The 17118-nt window shown below is 35.8% G+C and overlaps 1 protein-coding gene across 2 annotated transcripts; it reads right to left on the bottom strand.

The window, feature by feature from the left end:
* Positions 1-1371: 1371 nt before the first annotated feature.
* On the bottom strand, positions 1372-17108 carry LOC148625104 (uncharacterized). Of its 2 annotated transcripts, XM_088568390.1 has the most exons (7): positions 16962-17066; positions 16152-16234; positions 15110-15362; positions 8985-9128; positions 4911-5063; positions 2659-3234; positions 1372-1769 (listed from the first exon to the last, which is right to left on the bottom strand). In XM_088568390.1, exons 3-7 carry the CDS (start codon positions 15345-15347, stop codon positions 1486-1488), a joined length of 1395 nt encoding a protein of 464 aa, XP_088424516.1. In that variant the 5' UTR covers positions 15348-15362; positions 16152-16234; positions 16962-17066; the 3' UTR covers positions 1372-1485. The 2 variants fall into 2 exon arrangements, with proteins under 2 accessions (XP_088424516.1, XP_088424515.1); XM_088568389.1 differs by lacking the exon at positions 16152-16234 and having other exon boundaries at positions 16962-17108.
* Between the last annotated feature and the right edge of the window lie 10 nt (positions 17109-17118).

The raw sequence follows: 17118 nt of genomic DNA, 5'->3' as shown, positions 1-17118 counted from the left end.
TAAATGTTGTCTTCATATGGCAAAATAATGTTGATTGTGGCAATAAGTCTGATATGTTGAAGACCTACCTTTCATAACAAATGATTTCTTGCAAGACATCGGTTTATTTATTTAAATCGGAGTTTTGTTTTTATTGTTTTTGTTTTTTTGTTTTTGTTGTTTTGTTTTTGTTTTGTATAGATTTATCGGTAATTTGGTGATTATTTGTTTTCATTATTTTTTACAGCTATCTTTTTACACACTTTTTTAAATGTAAATAGTATTCTGTTATAAAACAGTTTTATGATAAGGTTTTGATCTCATGTCTGTTAAATGTTCTTTCCGTAATGTGGCCCTTGTCGCACAAACAGCGATTTAAAGCAATATTCGATTCATCGATTAACTTGTAGAAAAGACAAATAATGTATATATTATTCTTTTTATCGGAATAGGACTTCATATTATAGCTAGTTTGGTTAAGTAAAATTCAGAATTCTGTCTCTGTTGTCAAGGGGCAGCGAACTCACTCGCACCAATCCCCGATCGTCACATCAAAAACTTTAAAATTGTTCGTCACTACATCCCTGTAACTCATACAGTCTTTAAGGGATAGATTGACTACTGGTAGGTTCGTAGTCAGAATAATGTGAACGAATGGAGAGACGTGCCTGTTGTTTCTGTAAGTTAGCATTGTAAAGATCAGACCCAGCTTGTCCGACTAGTACATTAGTTATTCGTTATCGATCTGAAATGTATGTACTGTCTGTCGAAGCGCCTTATACCATAACCAGTCTCTCAAAATTCATTTCAAATAAAATGTGAAATTTATTATGTAACAGGTTCATTTCTTTCTCGTTATGGTCTTTGTAAGACAAAATTATCATAGTTTGTGATATGACAAAGAACCAAACCCATTTCAATTTAACATTTCAGAATATAGAAAAAAATCATAATATTGTAAAAAAACAAATTAGACATTGTTATTGGCCTTCAAACTTATGTACCTTAGTAAAGACAAATAAATCATGTTTATTTACTTTTAGCGAATACCAGCCAAATAAATCTGCATGTTTGTGTACTCTTCTAAACGATTTTAAATTGGATCATGTACATTTTGACCCCCCATTCCTATTTTGTTTTGATATACAATTTCGGCTCTCTGAGGAGGTGAATATCCAAAATTGTCAACCCGAACTATAGTTCTTTCCCTCAGGACTTTAGCCCGAGGGAAATAACATTGACGAGGTTAACGATTTTGGATATTCATGCATGCTCTGCTCTTGATCTTGTATTTTTTATGGGATATTCACCGATGAATAATAGTTATTCAATGATGGCATGAATGTTGGGGGTTATTCAACCTTTCTTGCGATTAAAACAAAAATATCCAAATTAATCTATGTCACGTGATTATATTTCATCCAATAAAATTAATCCTTTATTATGTAAGGTATAACAAGCGTTGTTGGTTTAAATATCAAATTGATTCATGATTATACACTGATGCTAGTGTTGTATTCTCTCATATGTTATTAAATATTCAGGGTAACATTTATGTTGGTCATATACAATGAATTCCCTATGTTTGCCATTCTGATCATACAGGACGGCATCATACATCCAGTTCTCTCTATCCCGATGTGAGTTGTCCGTACATGCATCTTTATTGTTTGTTTCTTCAATGCATTTCTTACAAGGTGGACGTCTGAACTTAAATGAACTATCAGTCAGAAACATATCTCCAAGTAGTACACGCATCAAAAACATCTTTTTGTCATTATGACCTGTCCCTGAAAAACATGCAAACATTGATTTAAAATGTGTTTTTCTTTTCATTTGTGGTTGAAAAGGCAGGTCACGGAGATGCTTCTCTCAAATAGATTAGAGGTGCCTTATGTGGTTTTATGGAAACTCTCAAAACAGTGCCTCGTGCAGGTACGGGTGTTAAAAGAATAGGCCTGCAGCAGCGCTAAGCTTGTCGTAAAAGGCGACTAAATAGTGCTCGGAACCCTAACCGGGGCTAGGGCGCTCTGCCCACAGAGCAACTGGGATGTGTGCCCCAGATGGTGGCATGGGGTACCCCTGGCGTGTTACATACTTGGGTTGTCAGGTATAATACGGAAAACCTGACCGCAAACCATAGTGGTGCACGGTGTTTGGAAAGATGCCACGTTCCTCGCACGTAAAAGAATCCTACTGTGGTATTCTCCCGGAGTAGGAACCATAGGGCTCCGCCACAGGAGGCTAAATTGCCCTACCCTACCCACCTCTCCCTATTTCCAGTGGCAATCAAAATTTGTCGACCCCATTGTCATTGTGTCCCATCCCTTTTTCATTTCATCATCATTTCATGTTCATTTTATCATTTTCATGTTCATCGTCTGAATATAGCTGAAATATTGCTGCTCGGACGTTAAACCCCAACAAACAAACAAACAATTAAAAATAGTCGTGTTAAATATCAGCCCGTTGATAAAAGAGAGGTGATGGAAATAAATTAAAATAACAATTCTGTTAAAGTTGAATACAATGCTGAAGACTATAGAAGTCTCAATAGATCTCAACTGTGGTAAAGTGAGTTTCAAAGATTATTCTTTTTCATGTTATTTTTATATTGTGTATTTGAGCTTCATCACAAGTTATTGTGTTACCATGAGATCGATGAAATGTAGACCTTACCTGCATAATGGTCACTTTTCGTAGGATTCTCAGCACTGTATGTTCCTCGTCCCAACATACCGTCAGACGCCAAACGTAGATCCAAGCCGTCCTGAGTTACCAACGGTGCTATTTCAGCTGGACAACCATGAAACAGGTAGTGCTCATTTATCGTTTGTTCAACGCCTGCCCGTTGTAGAAATGAAGATTTTAAATTAGATGTAGTAAGTACGTCCGAGCGAGAGTTGACTAACTTTTTAACTGGAGTGATAGAACTTTTGTGGCGAAATAGCTTCTGTCTATTTTCCATGTATTTCTCCATCAAAACAGGGTTTTCTATTCTCTCAATTTTTGTGATGACAATCTTTCGGTAGCCTCTTTGTTCAGCATCTCTGCCTCTGCCAGCTAACCTCTCAATCCAAAGCTCTTTTACTAGACTTTTGATTTCTATCCCTTCATCCCCTAGCGTTATATCAACGATAACATTATTTGCCTCATCCTCGTTGATATTCAGCCATTCACTTAGTGGTTTTATGTTAGTATAATGAGTCCAAGTTTTGGGGGGATATATTTGTGAAACACCGACTGCAGTGTCACCTAAATACATATAAAAATAGCATCATGTATTTGTAGAAACAGTAGGTGAAAATTAACTGAAACAATAAACAAAAACTCCATGAAATACACTCAATCAAATTATACTCATGGAAAACCTCAACATACACCATATAGACAAATGGATAAACATTTTCAGAGCGCTCACAGATATCGAAAACTAGTTCAGAACATATTGAAAAACGGCAATACCATCAGAACTACCACTAACATTTTGAAATAAATGACCCTTGGATTTAATCTTTGAAATTAATTTGATGCTTTGTAATATTTTTTTCTAAGATATTAAAATTAAATTAAAGGCGTCGAAATATGAAAACATTTGTTTTCTCATTTATTCACAAGTGCGTTACGGATCTAGAAACATGAGCAATGCTCACTAACGCGATACTCCCAAATTCTCCTTTTTGGTAACATGAATCTTTTAACCTATATATCGATTTGGGTAAAAATCTAAAATAAGAGGTGCAATAAGGAAGGAAAGACGAACGAACGGACACTCTTACCGCTAAAAAATACCTCTGTCAGTTGGTAGTATAAAAAGGTACACTAAGTACAAATTAATTACATGATGGGAGAGGACTTCACAATTATAGTCCAGTATTTACCGGCTAGAAAAGAAATACAGAATAGTTGAAGTGATACAACTACATTTTGGGTACAAAGGGTACTAAGCAATTTACATAAATTGGATTAACAAACTGTAGAATGTAAAGTTTTTTTTTACTACATGTTGTATCTATTGTCTTGATCTTAAATGCAATATCTTTATTGGAGTACTTATTTAGATTTTTAAAAATAAAATATTATAATAACTGCATATACTGTTGTTATTTTTACAAGTAAAATTCACAAATTTCACATATTTTTACCGTTAGACCCGAAATTTTCTATAGAATATACCTGAGGAAAACTCCCCGTGCAGGTCCGGGTGTTTAAAAGAATAGGCCTGCAGCAGTGCTAAGCTTGTCGTAAAAGGCGACTAAATAGTGCTCAGAAACCTAGTCGGGGGTTAGGCGCTCTGCCCACAGAGCAACTGGGATGTGTGCCCCAGGTGGTGGAATGGGGTACCCCTGACATGTTACATGCTGGGGTTGTCAGGCTATAATACGGAAAACTTGACCGCAAGCCATAGTGGTGCACCGTGTTGGGAAAGATGCCACGTTCCTCGCACGTTAAAGAACCCTGCTGTGGTATTCGATAGGAGTAGGAACCTTTGCGCTCCGCCACAGGAGGCTAAATTGCCCGACCTTACCCATCCCCCCTTTTTGTAGTGGCAATCAAAATTTGTCGACCCTGTTGTCCTTGTGACCCATCCTTTTTTTATCATTTCATGTTCATTTTATCATCCATTTCATGTTCATTGTCTGAATATAGCTGACGTTAAACCCCAACAAACAAACAAACAAACCTGAGGAAAACAACCAATATTTGCTTAATCATCTAGAATTGAACCAGAAATTACATTTATTTTACATTGTAACATCAAATATTTTCATAGGTCACAAAATAACAAATACACTTAATTAATTGTAATTCGTACATTTTGTAATGTATGCTGACTGAATTTTCCCCTCTTCAGTGAATGTGCAAAATGTCGTTCCCATTTAAAAAAAAATTAAGCAAGTATGAAAAGTTTCACAAACAGTTTCACTTACAACTTCCAGTTAAGGTGACAACTCCCAACCCTAGGTACATCACAAGCGAAATAATCGCTGCAACGAACGACCCAGATGCTCTCGTCTCCTTGGACCATGATTCTGTATACATGTTATTGCCATATATAGCAATTGCAATCATTATAAGAAAAGCTAAAAAAAAAAAAAGAAAACCTGATAATTTTACATCTTATAATTCTGATTTTAATTACATAAGACATGAATTCCTCTCTCTATAGCTACATAAGTTGGATTTTTTTCATTTGTTTGATAGCAATATGTGCATACAAAATAATAATATAATAATTAATTTGCAAATATTATCACGAGTGCCGAAGAACGCCTAAATTTAACGAGTTTTTGCTTACTTGTTCCGCGCACGAGGTAAATCCTCAAGCGTTCTTGGTACGAGTGATCATATTTTGGCTATTCACGATAAACAATTGATTTTATATTTTTGATATAGTTTTTTTGTTCATAATTTGTCGATCGATATTTTCGACATGAATTTTGAATTCTCTGATTGGCAGATTGATATCTAAGTTGGACATTTTGGTGGGATAAAGTCCGAGACTTAAAATACCGAATTTATTTCACAGCGTGTATCATCGAAATTTATTACACTGGGAACATTCGATCAGACACTGCTATCTATATATATATATTTGAATACATTTACAACTTTAAAACAAAGTGAAATGTTCAATAAATAATAATAGGATATTAATTGGGAAGAGTGAATAAGCAAAATATGATCACGAGTGCCGAAGAACGGCTACATTTAACGGTCGTGCAGAACTTGTTCCGCGCACGAATTAAATTTGAATGGCACGAGTGATCATATTTTGCTTATTCACGCTAACCAATTTATTATCGTATTTAACATATATATTTTTCCCATTAGTCGTTGCTGTTTTCAACATACATTTTAAATTTTGTGAACGGGGGATTGATATTTGTTTTGTGACGCTCTGTTGGGAGTGAACTTACCGAATTTATTTCACAGTGTGAATTATTGAAAAAATTTACACTGGAAACATTCGGTAAATCACTGCAATCTATATAATAATATATAGTATTGCATAACATAGTTCGAGCATTGAAAATCTCAGGTTTAAAAAAATAAGTAAAGAGTAATCAAGGGAACCAAGATTCTAGCGGAAATCAAAACAATATAGTCCAGGGACAACGACCAGACAGGAAAAACATACATACACATCAAAGAACATCAAATAACTAAAATAACACATACAAGGTAACTTAAGTAAATGAGCAACTCGGATACCACTAGAAACTGGGAGCATAGACCAGGTGTACTGGCAAGGTAAGCGTCCTTTGCTTTTCTGGAAACACCAGCCGAGTTGCTCATAAAAAGTCAAGTCCAGACGAAAGAGGAAAGGAAAAATATGACACATTGAACAAGTTTTCATGGTGCAGATGGAAACACCGTAACGATCCACGAGTTAATAATGGCCACCCCAAAATTTCTGTAATGGTGACTTCAATCGTGCACCAGCATATTCACCATGTTCCAGCAGGCCTAATTTTAAGACGTAAAGCGGGCTACAAAAAGTCTTCGTCGTTAGGGCAAACTCTGGCATAACTTTTGGGTTGTGATATGAAAACTTCATACGCAGATGCTGAAGGCAATGCTTATGGTCGCGTGGAGTGTGTATCATTTTTGATAGTTTTCGTACTGACGTGTATTCCTGTTGTATTGTGTAATCCACCAATATTTCGAATATCCTCGATAAAGACTTTCTAAAGACAGTTATAAATGATTGACTATAATTCATAGGTATATAAGAGGAACACTTACACATGATGAAGGGTCGTAATTTATTAAATGCATATTACATTAACACATGGTCTAAACTTCACCTAAGGAATAAAACCCACGCAAGGAAACGTATTAACCTAGATCATTACATTTCATCATTGACTATTTTTGAAGCACTATTTCATTTATGATGCCCAGTAAATAAAATAATTGAAATACTTACTTCTATGTACTATTCACAAAGGGGAATAATTAAATGTTGAAAATTTACAACATAAGACTTTTGCCGAATCTCACGTACTACAGCTAGATCTATTGAAGTTTATAAGCTTAAAACAATTGAAGTGAGTATGTTTAAATGTACACGTTCTTTCTTCAACCTTTGCATAATCGTTGATATGAACGAAGCCATGTTGTTAATTTACGTACAGTTTTGTACATCAAAAAGCCCGTGCAGGTCCGGGTGTTAAAAGAATAAGCCTGCAGCAACGCTAAGCTTGTCGTAAAGGCGACTAAACAGTGCTCAGAACCTTAGCCGCGGGCTAGGTCGCTCTGCCCACAGAGCAACTGGGTTGTGTGCCCCAGGTAGTGGAATCGGGTACCCCTGGTGTGTTACATGCTGGGGTTGTCAGGCTATAATACGGAAAACCTGACCGCAAACTATAGTGGTGCACCGTGTTGGGAAAGATGCCACGTTCCTCGCACGTTAAAAAACCCTACTGTGGTATTATCCCGGAGTAGGAACCATAGGGCTCCGCCACAGGAGGCTAAATTGCCCGACCCTACCCACCTCTCCCTATTTCCAGTGGCAATCAAAATTTGTCGACCCCATTATCCTTGTGTCCCATCCCATTTTTCATTTCATCATTATTTCATGTTCATTTTATCATCCACTACATGTTCATCGTCTGAATATAGCTGAAATAATGCTGCTCAGACATTAAACCCAACAATCAATCAATCAATCAATTGTACATCAAAAATATATGTGTACCTTGCGTGTTAGTTTGGTTTTTCTATTTTTGTTTTACATCTGTTTATTTTGAGTCATTTGTCATTATACCTTCGAGCTTAGCTATTCATGTAAAAGTCAGTCAGACTATGCTATTTGGTTGCACAGGGTAAATTTTACGCCTTTGATTTCTTTCATATTAAATGTATATGTATCATCCAATAGTATTCTGTGTGAAATACTTTCTACCGTAAATAATTGATATCAAATTTAATAAAATTAAAATATTCAAATGTTTTCCATGGTTATAAAATTGTTTCCATACTCAACCTTAAGATGATTAAACATACAAATATCTGAAAGGGTTTTCTTTAGGGGCATAATAAAAGAAATTGGCTTGTTATATGTTATATGGCTTGGTAAAAAGAGTTCACATTGTTAGGAGTTAACAATTTAGATAGTTTTTGCTGTGACATGTTATCCAGATTGCTTTTAAATATAAGTATCCATGATGTTTTTAAATATTAATTTTCATCCAATATGTTTTCAGATAGTAATTAGTATTTTATATATCCTTGATGCTACTTCATATGGTGTTTTACACATAGTTTTTCATCCTAGATATTATTCAGTGGATTAATATTATCTATTTTATCGCAAGTATGAATTTTGTTAACTCTATGTGAACTATATTCAGAATATTTTAATACAGTAGTATGAAATAATGTCCTATGTACAATTATGAACTCTGTTCACTATATGTGAATTTTTTTCAGGATATTATTTAATACTGTAGTATGAAATAATATCCTGGGTACAATTAGAAATACTTCAAGCTTTTTCATAATAAATTATAGAAATATCATTACCCAAATAGTGGAAACAATTTAATAGGTGTGGAATTTTTTTCATAGGGATATAATATCCTCCGGAAAAATGATATGAAATAATTTCCACAGGTTTAAATTTTATACAAATATCATATGTATTTATTATAGCAAAATGTCTTAAATAGACCATGAAAAAGTTCAGAAAAAAATTTTTAAAGTGTCCAAACAAAGCAAATTGAAATTTATTTCTTTTCAATTATTAAAAAAAAACAACATTCAACTATGAGAAAGGATGTTATATATAATGGGCTAAAAAGTTCTGAAACAAAATCTGTAATGTGCAAATAACTACCTGGTTCTTACATAGACACCCTCTTAACATTTGAACACGTCATTTTCCATTCCTGAGATTCTGGTTTACTATTGACTGTGTTTTGGTAATAGAAGAGTATTTGTTAAGTGGATTTTTTTTGTGTTGTGCAAAAAGTCTTTACATTGATTCAGTATCTTACAAGTAATTAAAGATGCAACTGGAGCAAGGAATTTTCTCTTTCCACCACATGATGTTACACACAATGTCACAAATGAAAAAGCTAAGGCTAGAGAAGCTGCTATAGACGATAATATCATAAACGCATATGTAGCACCAATCCAGTCTGAAATTAAAATACATATTCATTAAACGTACTTTTTACTCATATGACTACTGAGTCTTAAAACCATCTGATGTCAATCAAAACGACTTCCGCCTTAAAGTACTTCCACCGCGAAAGAGATCTGGCGGACAAATATTAAAATGTGTCAAATTGATTATTTCGTATAAATACATTGCACGTTTTACACGATACGATTGAAATTTTTATTTTACATAATTGATTGCCAAAGAAAAATTCAAATACATATAGAACTATTGAACTATATTTTAATAATGCCTTTGATTATATATATATATATATATATATATATATATATATATATATATATATATGTGTGTGTGTGTGTGTGTGTGTGTGTGTGTGTGTGTGTGTGTGTGTGTTGTCAAATCATGTGAATATCTTCTATCTGCATGTTGTACATGTTGCCTTGTATCAGGGAGGGGCGGATCCAGGATTTTAGATTGGGGGAGGGGGGGGGGCGCACAGTAAAATTTTTTTGAGATTAAATTTTGAAATATTCTTCAACAGTGGGTGAAATGTGGATATCTTTTGTGGTAAAATTAGGGAGAAATTAAAGTTTCAACCTACAAAAATAGATTATATTTGATATAGCCAAAACAATACGTTTAGTTCCCAGGCCATAAACACCAATACGATATTATATTGGCGACGAGGATGAGGATTAAATTCCGATAGAACTTTTTGTGAAGATTAAATTCTAATACATACGTGATAGGATTAAATTCCGATTTCACATTAAAACAATGGCTGGACATTTGGACTTGCATGCACCAGAACCGTTCAAAGTTATTGGTGAAACAAATCTTGCGAAATCCTGGGAACAATATTTAAAACGTTACGAGTATTGCGTAAAAGCAACCGGAGTGTCTAAAGATGAACAGAAAAGAGCTATGCTACTACATATAGCTGGACATGAAGTACAAGACATTTTCGAAACATTTACCAATCCGGGAACTAAATATGATCAAGCAGTTACGGCACTGAACAATTATTTTGAACCAAAGAAACATATACAGTTTGAGAGACATATGGTCAGGAAAGCTAAGCAATACGACAGAGAAACAATAGATGATTTTATTGTGAGAATTTCAAAACCGTGTATCGCTTGTGACTTTAGGCCAGACCAACGTGAAGATTCGAGACCAAATTGTTGATGGATGTAAATGAACCGAATTAAGAAGGAAGCTATCAGCAGCGCAAGATCTAACGTAAGAAAAAATTCAGAGACTTGGTAGAACATTTGAATTAGCTCTAACACACTCCGAGAAGATCGAAAATAGCAATAAACCCGAGCCGTGTGTAGAAGCTCCAGGTATAAACAAAATCAGACAAAAGCGTAAGTGCTCCGAAATTGTATCCGGAAAACAACAGGAAAAGATTGTCACACGCAACTGCTCAATGTTACTGGTGTGGAAATACGGAAGAAATTGCAGAATATCTCGGAATGTTACATGTCGTTAATATGGAAAAATCGGACATTTTGCACAAATGTGCAAGACAAAATCAACAAAAAATGTTCACGCGATTGAGGACGAAGAATTGGAAATATTTACTTTGTATGGAAAAAACAATGCTGTCTTTCCGTTTTCTATTGAAGGTAAAGTGCATGACTTTCAAAGATAACAAGCATGATGTAGAATTTCACATAACTAACGGAGATTGCAGGCCATTAATTGGCTATAAAACTGCTACTGATTTAGGATTGCTCCACATTGAAATGTTAAATAGTGTAAACAACCTTCTAACTCCAACACAGACACGATAATCAGTTCATTTGGGGACAGATTCGTAGGTCTTGGTAAACTTAAAGACTTCAAATTGAAATTGCACATAGACAAATCAATAAAACCTGTTGCTCAGCCAGTGCGAAAAATTCCGTTCAAAATGAGAAAACAAGTAGAAATAAAAATAAAAGAACTGGAGGATTCCGACGTAATAGAGGACCGACACCATGGGTTTCAGGCTTTGTAGTAGTGCCTAAGAAAAACAATGAAGTCCGTCTGTGCGTAGACATGCGACAAGCAAACGAAGCTGTTCAGAGAGAACGTTTTCCGATTGCAAATATAGAGGATGCCCTGCAACAAATGAATGGATCTGCGACATTTTCTCGACTAGATCTAAACCAATCTTTTCATCAGATAGAGTTTGAAGAAGAGTCGCGTTATATCACCACATTCGCATGTCACAAAGGCCTGTACAGGTACAAGAGACTAATGTTTGGAATTAATTCCGCACCCGAGTGACACCAACGTGTTATTGAGCAGACAATACAAGACATACTAGGTTGTAAAAATATTGCCGACGATATAATCATTTATGCTCAAAACCAAGAAGAACATGATAAAACACTTCGTGCCTTGCTTACCCGATTCCATGAAAAGAATCTAAATTTGAACCGAGGCAAATGCGAGTTCAACAAAACACAATTGGAATTCATGGGACATTTCACATTAAAACAATGGCTGGACATTTGAACTTGCATGCACCAGAACCGTTCAAAGTTATTGGTGAAACAAATCTTGCGAAATCCTGGGAACAGTATTTAAAACGGTACGAGTATGGCGTAAAAGCAACCGGAGTGTCTAAAGATGAACAGAAAAGAGCTATGCTACTACATATAGCTGGACATGAAGTACAAGACATTTTCGAAACATTTACCAATCCGGGAACTAAATATGATCAAGCAGTTACGGCACTGAACAATTATTTTGAACCAAAGAAACATATACAGATTGAGAGACATATGTTCAGGAAAGCTAAGCAATACGACAGAGAAACAATAGATGATTTTATTGTGAGAATTTCAAAACCGTGTATCACTTGTGACTTTAGGCCAGACCAACGTGAAGATTCGAGACCAAATTGTTGATGGATGTAAATGAACCGAATTAAGAAGGACGCTATCAGCAGCGCAAGATCTAACGTAAGAAAAAATTCAGAGACTTGGTAGAACATTTGAATTAGCTCCAACACACTCCGAGAAGATCGAAAATAGCAATAAACCCGAGCCGTGTGTAGAAGCTCCAGGTATAAACAAAATCAGACAAAAGCGTAAGTGCTCCGAAATTGTATCCGGAAAACAACAGGAAAAGATTGTCACACGCAACTGCTCAATGTTACTGGTGTGGAAATACGGAAGAAATTGCAGAATATCTCGGAATGTTACATGTCGTTAATATGGAAAAATCGGACATTTTGCACAAATGTGCAAGACAAAATCAACAAAAAATGTTCACGCGATTGAGGACGAAGAATTGGAAATATTTACTTTGTATGGAAAAAACAATGCTGTCTTTCCGTTTTCTATTGAAGGTAAAGTGCATGACTTTCAAAGATAACAAGCATGATGTAGAATTTCACATAACTAACGGAGATTGCAGGCCATTAATTGGCTATAAAACTGCTACTGATTTAGGATTGCTCCACATTGAAATGTTAAATAGTGTAAACAACCTTCTAACTTCAACACAGACACGATAATCAGTTCATTTGGGGACAGATTCGTAGGTCTTGGTAAACTTAAAGACTTCAAATTGAAATTGCACATAGACAAATCAATAAAACCTGTTGTTCAGCCAGTGCGAAAAATTCCGTTCAAAATGAGAAAACAAGTAGAAATAAAAATAAAAGAACTGGAGGATTCCGACGTAATAGAGGACCGACACCATGGGTTTCAGGCTTTGTAGTAGTGCCTAAGAAAAACAATGAAGTCCGTCTGTGCGTAGACATGCGACAAGCAAACGAAGCTGTTCAGAGAGAACGTTTTCCGATTGCAAATATAGAGGATGCCCTGCAACAAATGAATGGATCTGCGACATTTTCTCGACTAGATCTAAACCAATCTTTTCATCAGATAGAGTTTGAAGAAGAGACGCGTTATATCACCACATTCGCATGTCACAAAGGCCTGTACAGGTACAAGAGACTAATGTTTGGAATTAATTCCGCACCCGAGTGACACCAACGTGTTATTGAGCAGACAATACAAGACATACTAGGTTGTAAAAATATTGCCGACGATATAATCATTTATGCTCAAAACCAAGAAGAACATGATAAAACACTTCGTGCCTTGCTTACCCGATTCCATGAAAAGAATCTAAATTTGAACCGAGGCAAATGCGAGTTCAACAAAACACAATTGGAATTCGTGGGACATTTATTATCAAAGGATGGTGTCCAACCTGATACAAACAAGATCGAAGCAGTGCATAATTTCCAAATGCCAACGACAGCAGCAAGTGTCAAATCTTTCTTGGGATTAGTTAATTTTTGTGCTAAATATATTCCAAATTTCGCAACAATTGCAGAACCGCTTCGCAAGTTGACAAGAAAAGACGTTGAATGGCACTGAACTGCCGAACAACAAACAGCATTTGAAACACTAAAACATATACTCACAAGTGCCGAAGTAATGGCATACTAAAACTAAAATGCCGAAACAACTATCATCGTGGATGCGTCTCCTTTTGGTATAGGTGCGATCTTAACACAAAAGCAAACCAATGGTGACTATAGGCCAGTGGCCTACGCAAGTCGAACATTAAGCCCGGTCGAAAGAAGGTATTCACAAACAGCGTGAGGCTCTATGAGATTAGTGGGGAATCTGTCGTTCCAATGTGTATTTGTATGGAATGGATTTTACCGTATTTACTGACCACAAACCTTTAGAACGAATTTTTACCGCAGCAGATGAAGCGCCGTCACGCATTCAAAATTGGTTCTAAATCTACAAAATCACAAGTTCACAGTGAAATACCGACCAGGATATTTAAATGCAGCTGATATATTGTCACGTTCGCCAATGAAAGGCAGTGTAGGATATAATAGTAATGAAACAGAACCTTACGTTAATTATATTGCAGTCAGCGCATGTAGGAAAGCGATGAATTTGAAAGAAATTGAAAATGTATCCGCACGAGACAAAACAATGAATGAAATTCGAAATTGTATTGCGAAAAACAAGTGGTCTAAACAAGGAGAGATGAAGCCATTTTATCTTGTCCGCAAAGAACTAACAGTGCAGAACTCTAATCCCTAAAGGGGAAAAATAGTGATCCCAAGTAATTAGCAAAAAAACATGTTCTTCGTCTTGCTCGCAGTCACGAGTCGCATCATGGAGTAGCAAAAACAAAGCAGTTACTGCGTGAAAAAGTTCGGTGGCCAAATATTGACTCCGATGTACAATCAATGATTCAAAGTTGCCATGTTTGCCAGTTAGTATCCGCTTCGACCGCCAACGCCCCGTGTAGGTCCGGGTGTTAAAAGAATAGGCCTGCAGCAGCGCTAAGCTTGTCGTATAAGGCGACTAAATAGTGCTCAGAAACCTAGCGGAGGGCTAGGCGCTCTGCCCACAGAGCAACTGGGATGTGTGCCCCAGGTGGTGGAATGGGGTACCCCTGGCGTGTTACATGCTGGGGTTGTCAAGCTATAATACGGAAAACCTGACCGCAAACCATAGTGGTGCACCGTGTTGGAAAAGATGCCACGTTCCTCGCACGTTAAAAACCCTGCTGTGGTATTCGATAGGAGTAGGAACCATAGGGCTCCGCCACAGGAGGCTAAATTGCCCGACCCTACCCACCTCTCCCTATTTCCAGTGGCAATCAAAATTTGTCGACCCCATTGTCCTTGTGTCCCATCCCTTTTTCATTTCATCATCATTTCATGTTCATTTTATCATCAATTTCATGTTCATCGTCTGAATATAGCTGAAATATTGCTGCTCGGACGTTTAACCCCAACAAAAAAACAAACAAATTAAAATAAACCAATAGTGTGAGAGATGGGCGGAGCTTGTTTTGCATGCTACGCGTGCATTTATGTCTAAGTCTGTATTATGTATCTTTAATTATAGATTAGATTTGATATAGCCAAAACAATGCGTTTAGCTCCCAGGCCATAAAATAACACCAATATGATATTACAAGGACTTGAATTGATATTTTTCCACTTCTTACCTGGGACAGATTCAAATGAGTCTGCAAAGCCGCTACAGCACGTGAACGACGAATTAACTGTGCAATATTGTTGGAGCCCAAAGTGTACTACGTCCGCGTTTGACCATCTTTCTCCAGTTGTAGCAGCAGTTACAAGTATGAATGCAGGAAAACCTAGTAACGCCGATATTATCACTCGGAAATCATTTGAAAAGAAATTGTCTACCCCTGTTTTTAGGTAAGGAGCGAACTCAATCATGTCTTACTATGCAATCTACAAATAACATAAAATTACGTATGTATGTAACATTAATGTATAAACGATGAATGATATACAGAAAGCCATTATTCATTACAGACAACTGATAAGAATATTTCTTATTTAGCATCGTTCCATTTAATTACAATAAAGCAAAATTCATGAACTATATAGCACAATTTATGACAAGGAAATGTAAAAGTTCATCTTGTATACTTTCAAACTTAGCTCTTATAGTATACCCATAAAGTATAAACCTTTACGGGCGTATAAACATAAAAGATGACAGGTATTTTTTAGATTACCTTTCATTATTTATTAGTAATAAATTTTGTAGGTATGATAAAAATGACACTTTAAATTCAAGTATGTATTCACCATTACTTAAGTTACGAAATCAAGCTACTCATGCGGATCTTGGTTTTAATCTTCTATCCATTATTTTACTGCTTTGGTATGGAAGTCTTGGGTATTTTACAAGAATAAGTGATATCATATAGCGTTTTCTACTCGTGATCGTTATTGTGTATCTATATGTACCAAGAGAACCGATTTATTCACTGTGACATAAGCTTTCCTTTCCTTTTCATTCACCCCGAAGTTGACTTTTTATGACCACGTCAGTGAGTGATTCTAGAACAGCGGAAAACCCTCACCATACTGGTGCACCTTGTCAATGTTGTCAAAGTTAAGTGGAGTATGGGGTTTTTCATTAACTTGTTTTTTGTACGAGTTATTTTACATTGTTTATTTTATGTATTTTTAACTGTCTGGTCGTTGTCATTGGACTGTGCTTTTGATTACCGATTCACTTGATTTCTCCGCTGACACCATTGTATCCACACGTTCGTCCAACCTTTCACTCGTCAAACTTTTGTTGTCCGTTTCTTAGTGATAAAAAAGTCTTTAATATGTACCATGAACATAAACTAAAGCCATTAATAACATTTGTTGTATGTCGTCATTGAAGTTTGGAATAAGGAACTGCCAGACTAGTATAATGGTTAAGATGGTAATACACTGTCTGATGTTTTATCTACGCTGACATGATGTCATTCCATGATCATTAAGAAAATGAAAACCTGGTTTTCTTTTTTAATTGCAATTGGCGTATTTTAGCGGTCCGTCTAAAAGCGCCAAAATAGATTCCGCATAATATTTACCCTGGGCTAAAGTAATTTGATGCACCACTTAGCACACACCAAAATTGTATACGCCAAAAAAATGTTGTATACCTTTTTGTTTCAAAATCGGCAAATTTAACATCCGCTGAAATAATGATGTTGTTACATCAACATACATCAGCATACAGACAAGGATGATTAGCATGGTGATTTTGTCATGACGTATTAAGGCCTTTATCTCATGTAATTCATGGTTGTTTGTGGTTTTCCCAATTAGAAATACGTATTGCACGAAATAGAAATGCATGAACTGCATGAAACGATACAAAAAATACCAATATTACCATCGTGAGTCCGTGTTCAAGGATAACTTAACCACACATAATCGATGTTCATTTTTTTCAAAATCAATTGGAATAAAAAAATATTCAGGTACAAAAGAATTTATATGCAAAAAGTTACATTATTTTGAATATGAGAAATGACATACCGTAATGTTTATGTATTTGCATTTCTCGAGAAAATCCACAATAAAATTTCGTTTCCAATCTTTTCAATGCATTATAATAATATAATGATAAATCAATTGTTGTTAAGGAAGTTTAAATTTACGTGGAAAATACAACCAGTTATCAGAAAGTGACTAC

The sequence above is a fragment of the Perna viridis genome, chromosome 2 (genome assembly GCF_037379345.1).
Source record: "Perna viridis isolate PV_CMFRI_1.1 ecotype Kerala chromosome 2, ASM3737934v1, whole genome shotgun sequence".
NCBI lineage: Eukaryota > Metazoa > Mollusca > Bivalvia > Mytilida > Mytilidae > Perna > Perna viridis.
Note: the sequence above shows the minus strand (reverse complement) of the source record. Positions and strands in the feature narration are given on the sequence as shown.

Excerpts from the sequence above, each read along its gene's own strand:
- LOC148625104 (XM_088568389.1), bottom strand. The coding sequence starts at position 15,347 with ATGATTGAGTTCGCTCCTTACCTAAAAACAGGGGTAGACAATTTCTTT. Across the intron at positions 9,129-15,109 it reads CTCATTTGAATCTGTCCCAG|ACTGGATTGGTGCTACATAT; the intron begins GTAAGAAGTGGA and ends TTTTAATTTCAG. Across the intron at positions 5,064-8,984 it reads AGTTGCATCTTTAATTACTT|CTTTTCTTATAATGATTGCA; the intron begins GTAAGATACTGA and ends TTTTTTTTTTAG.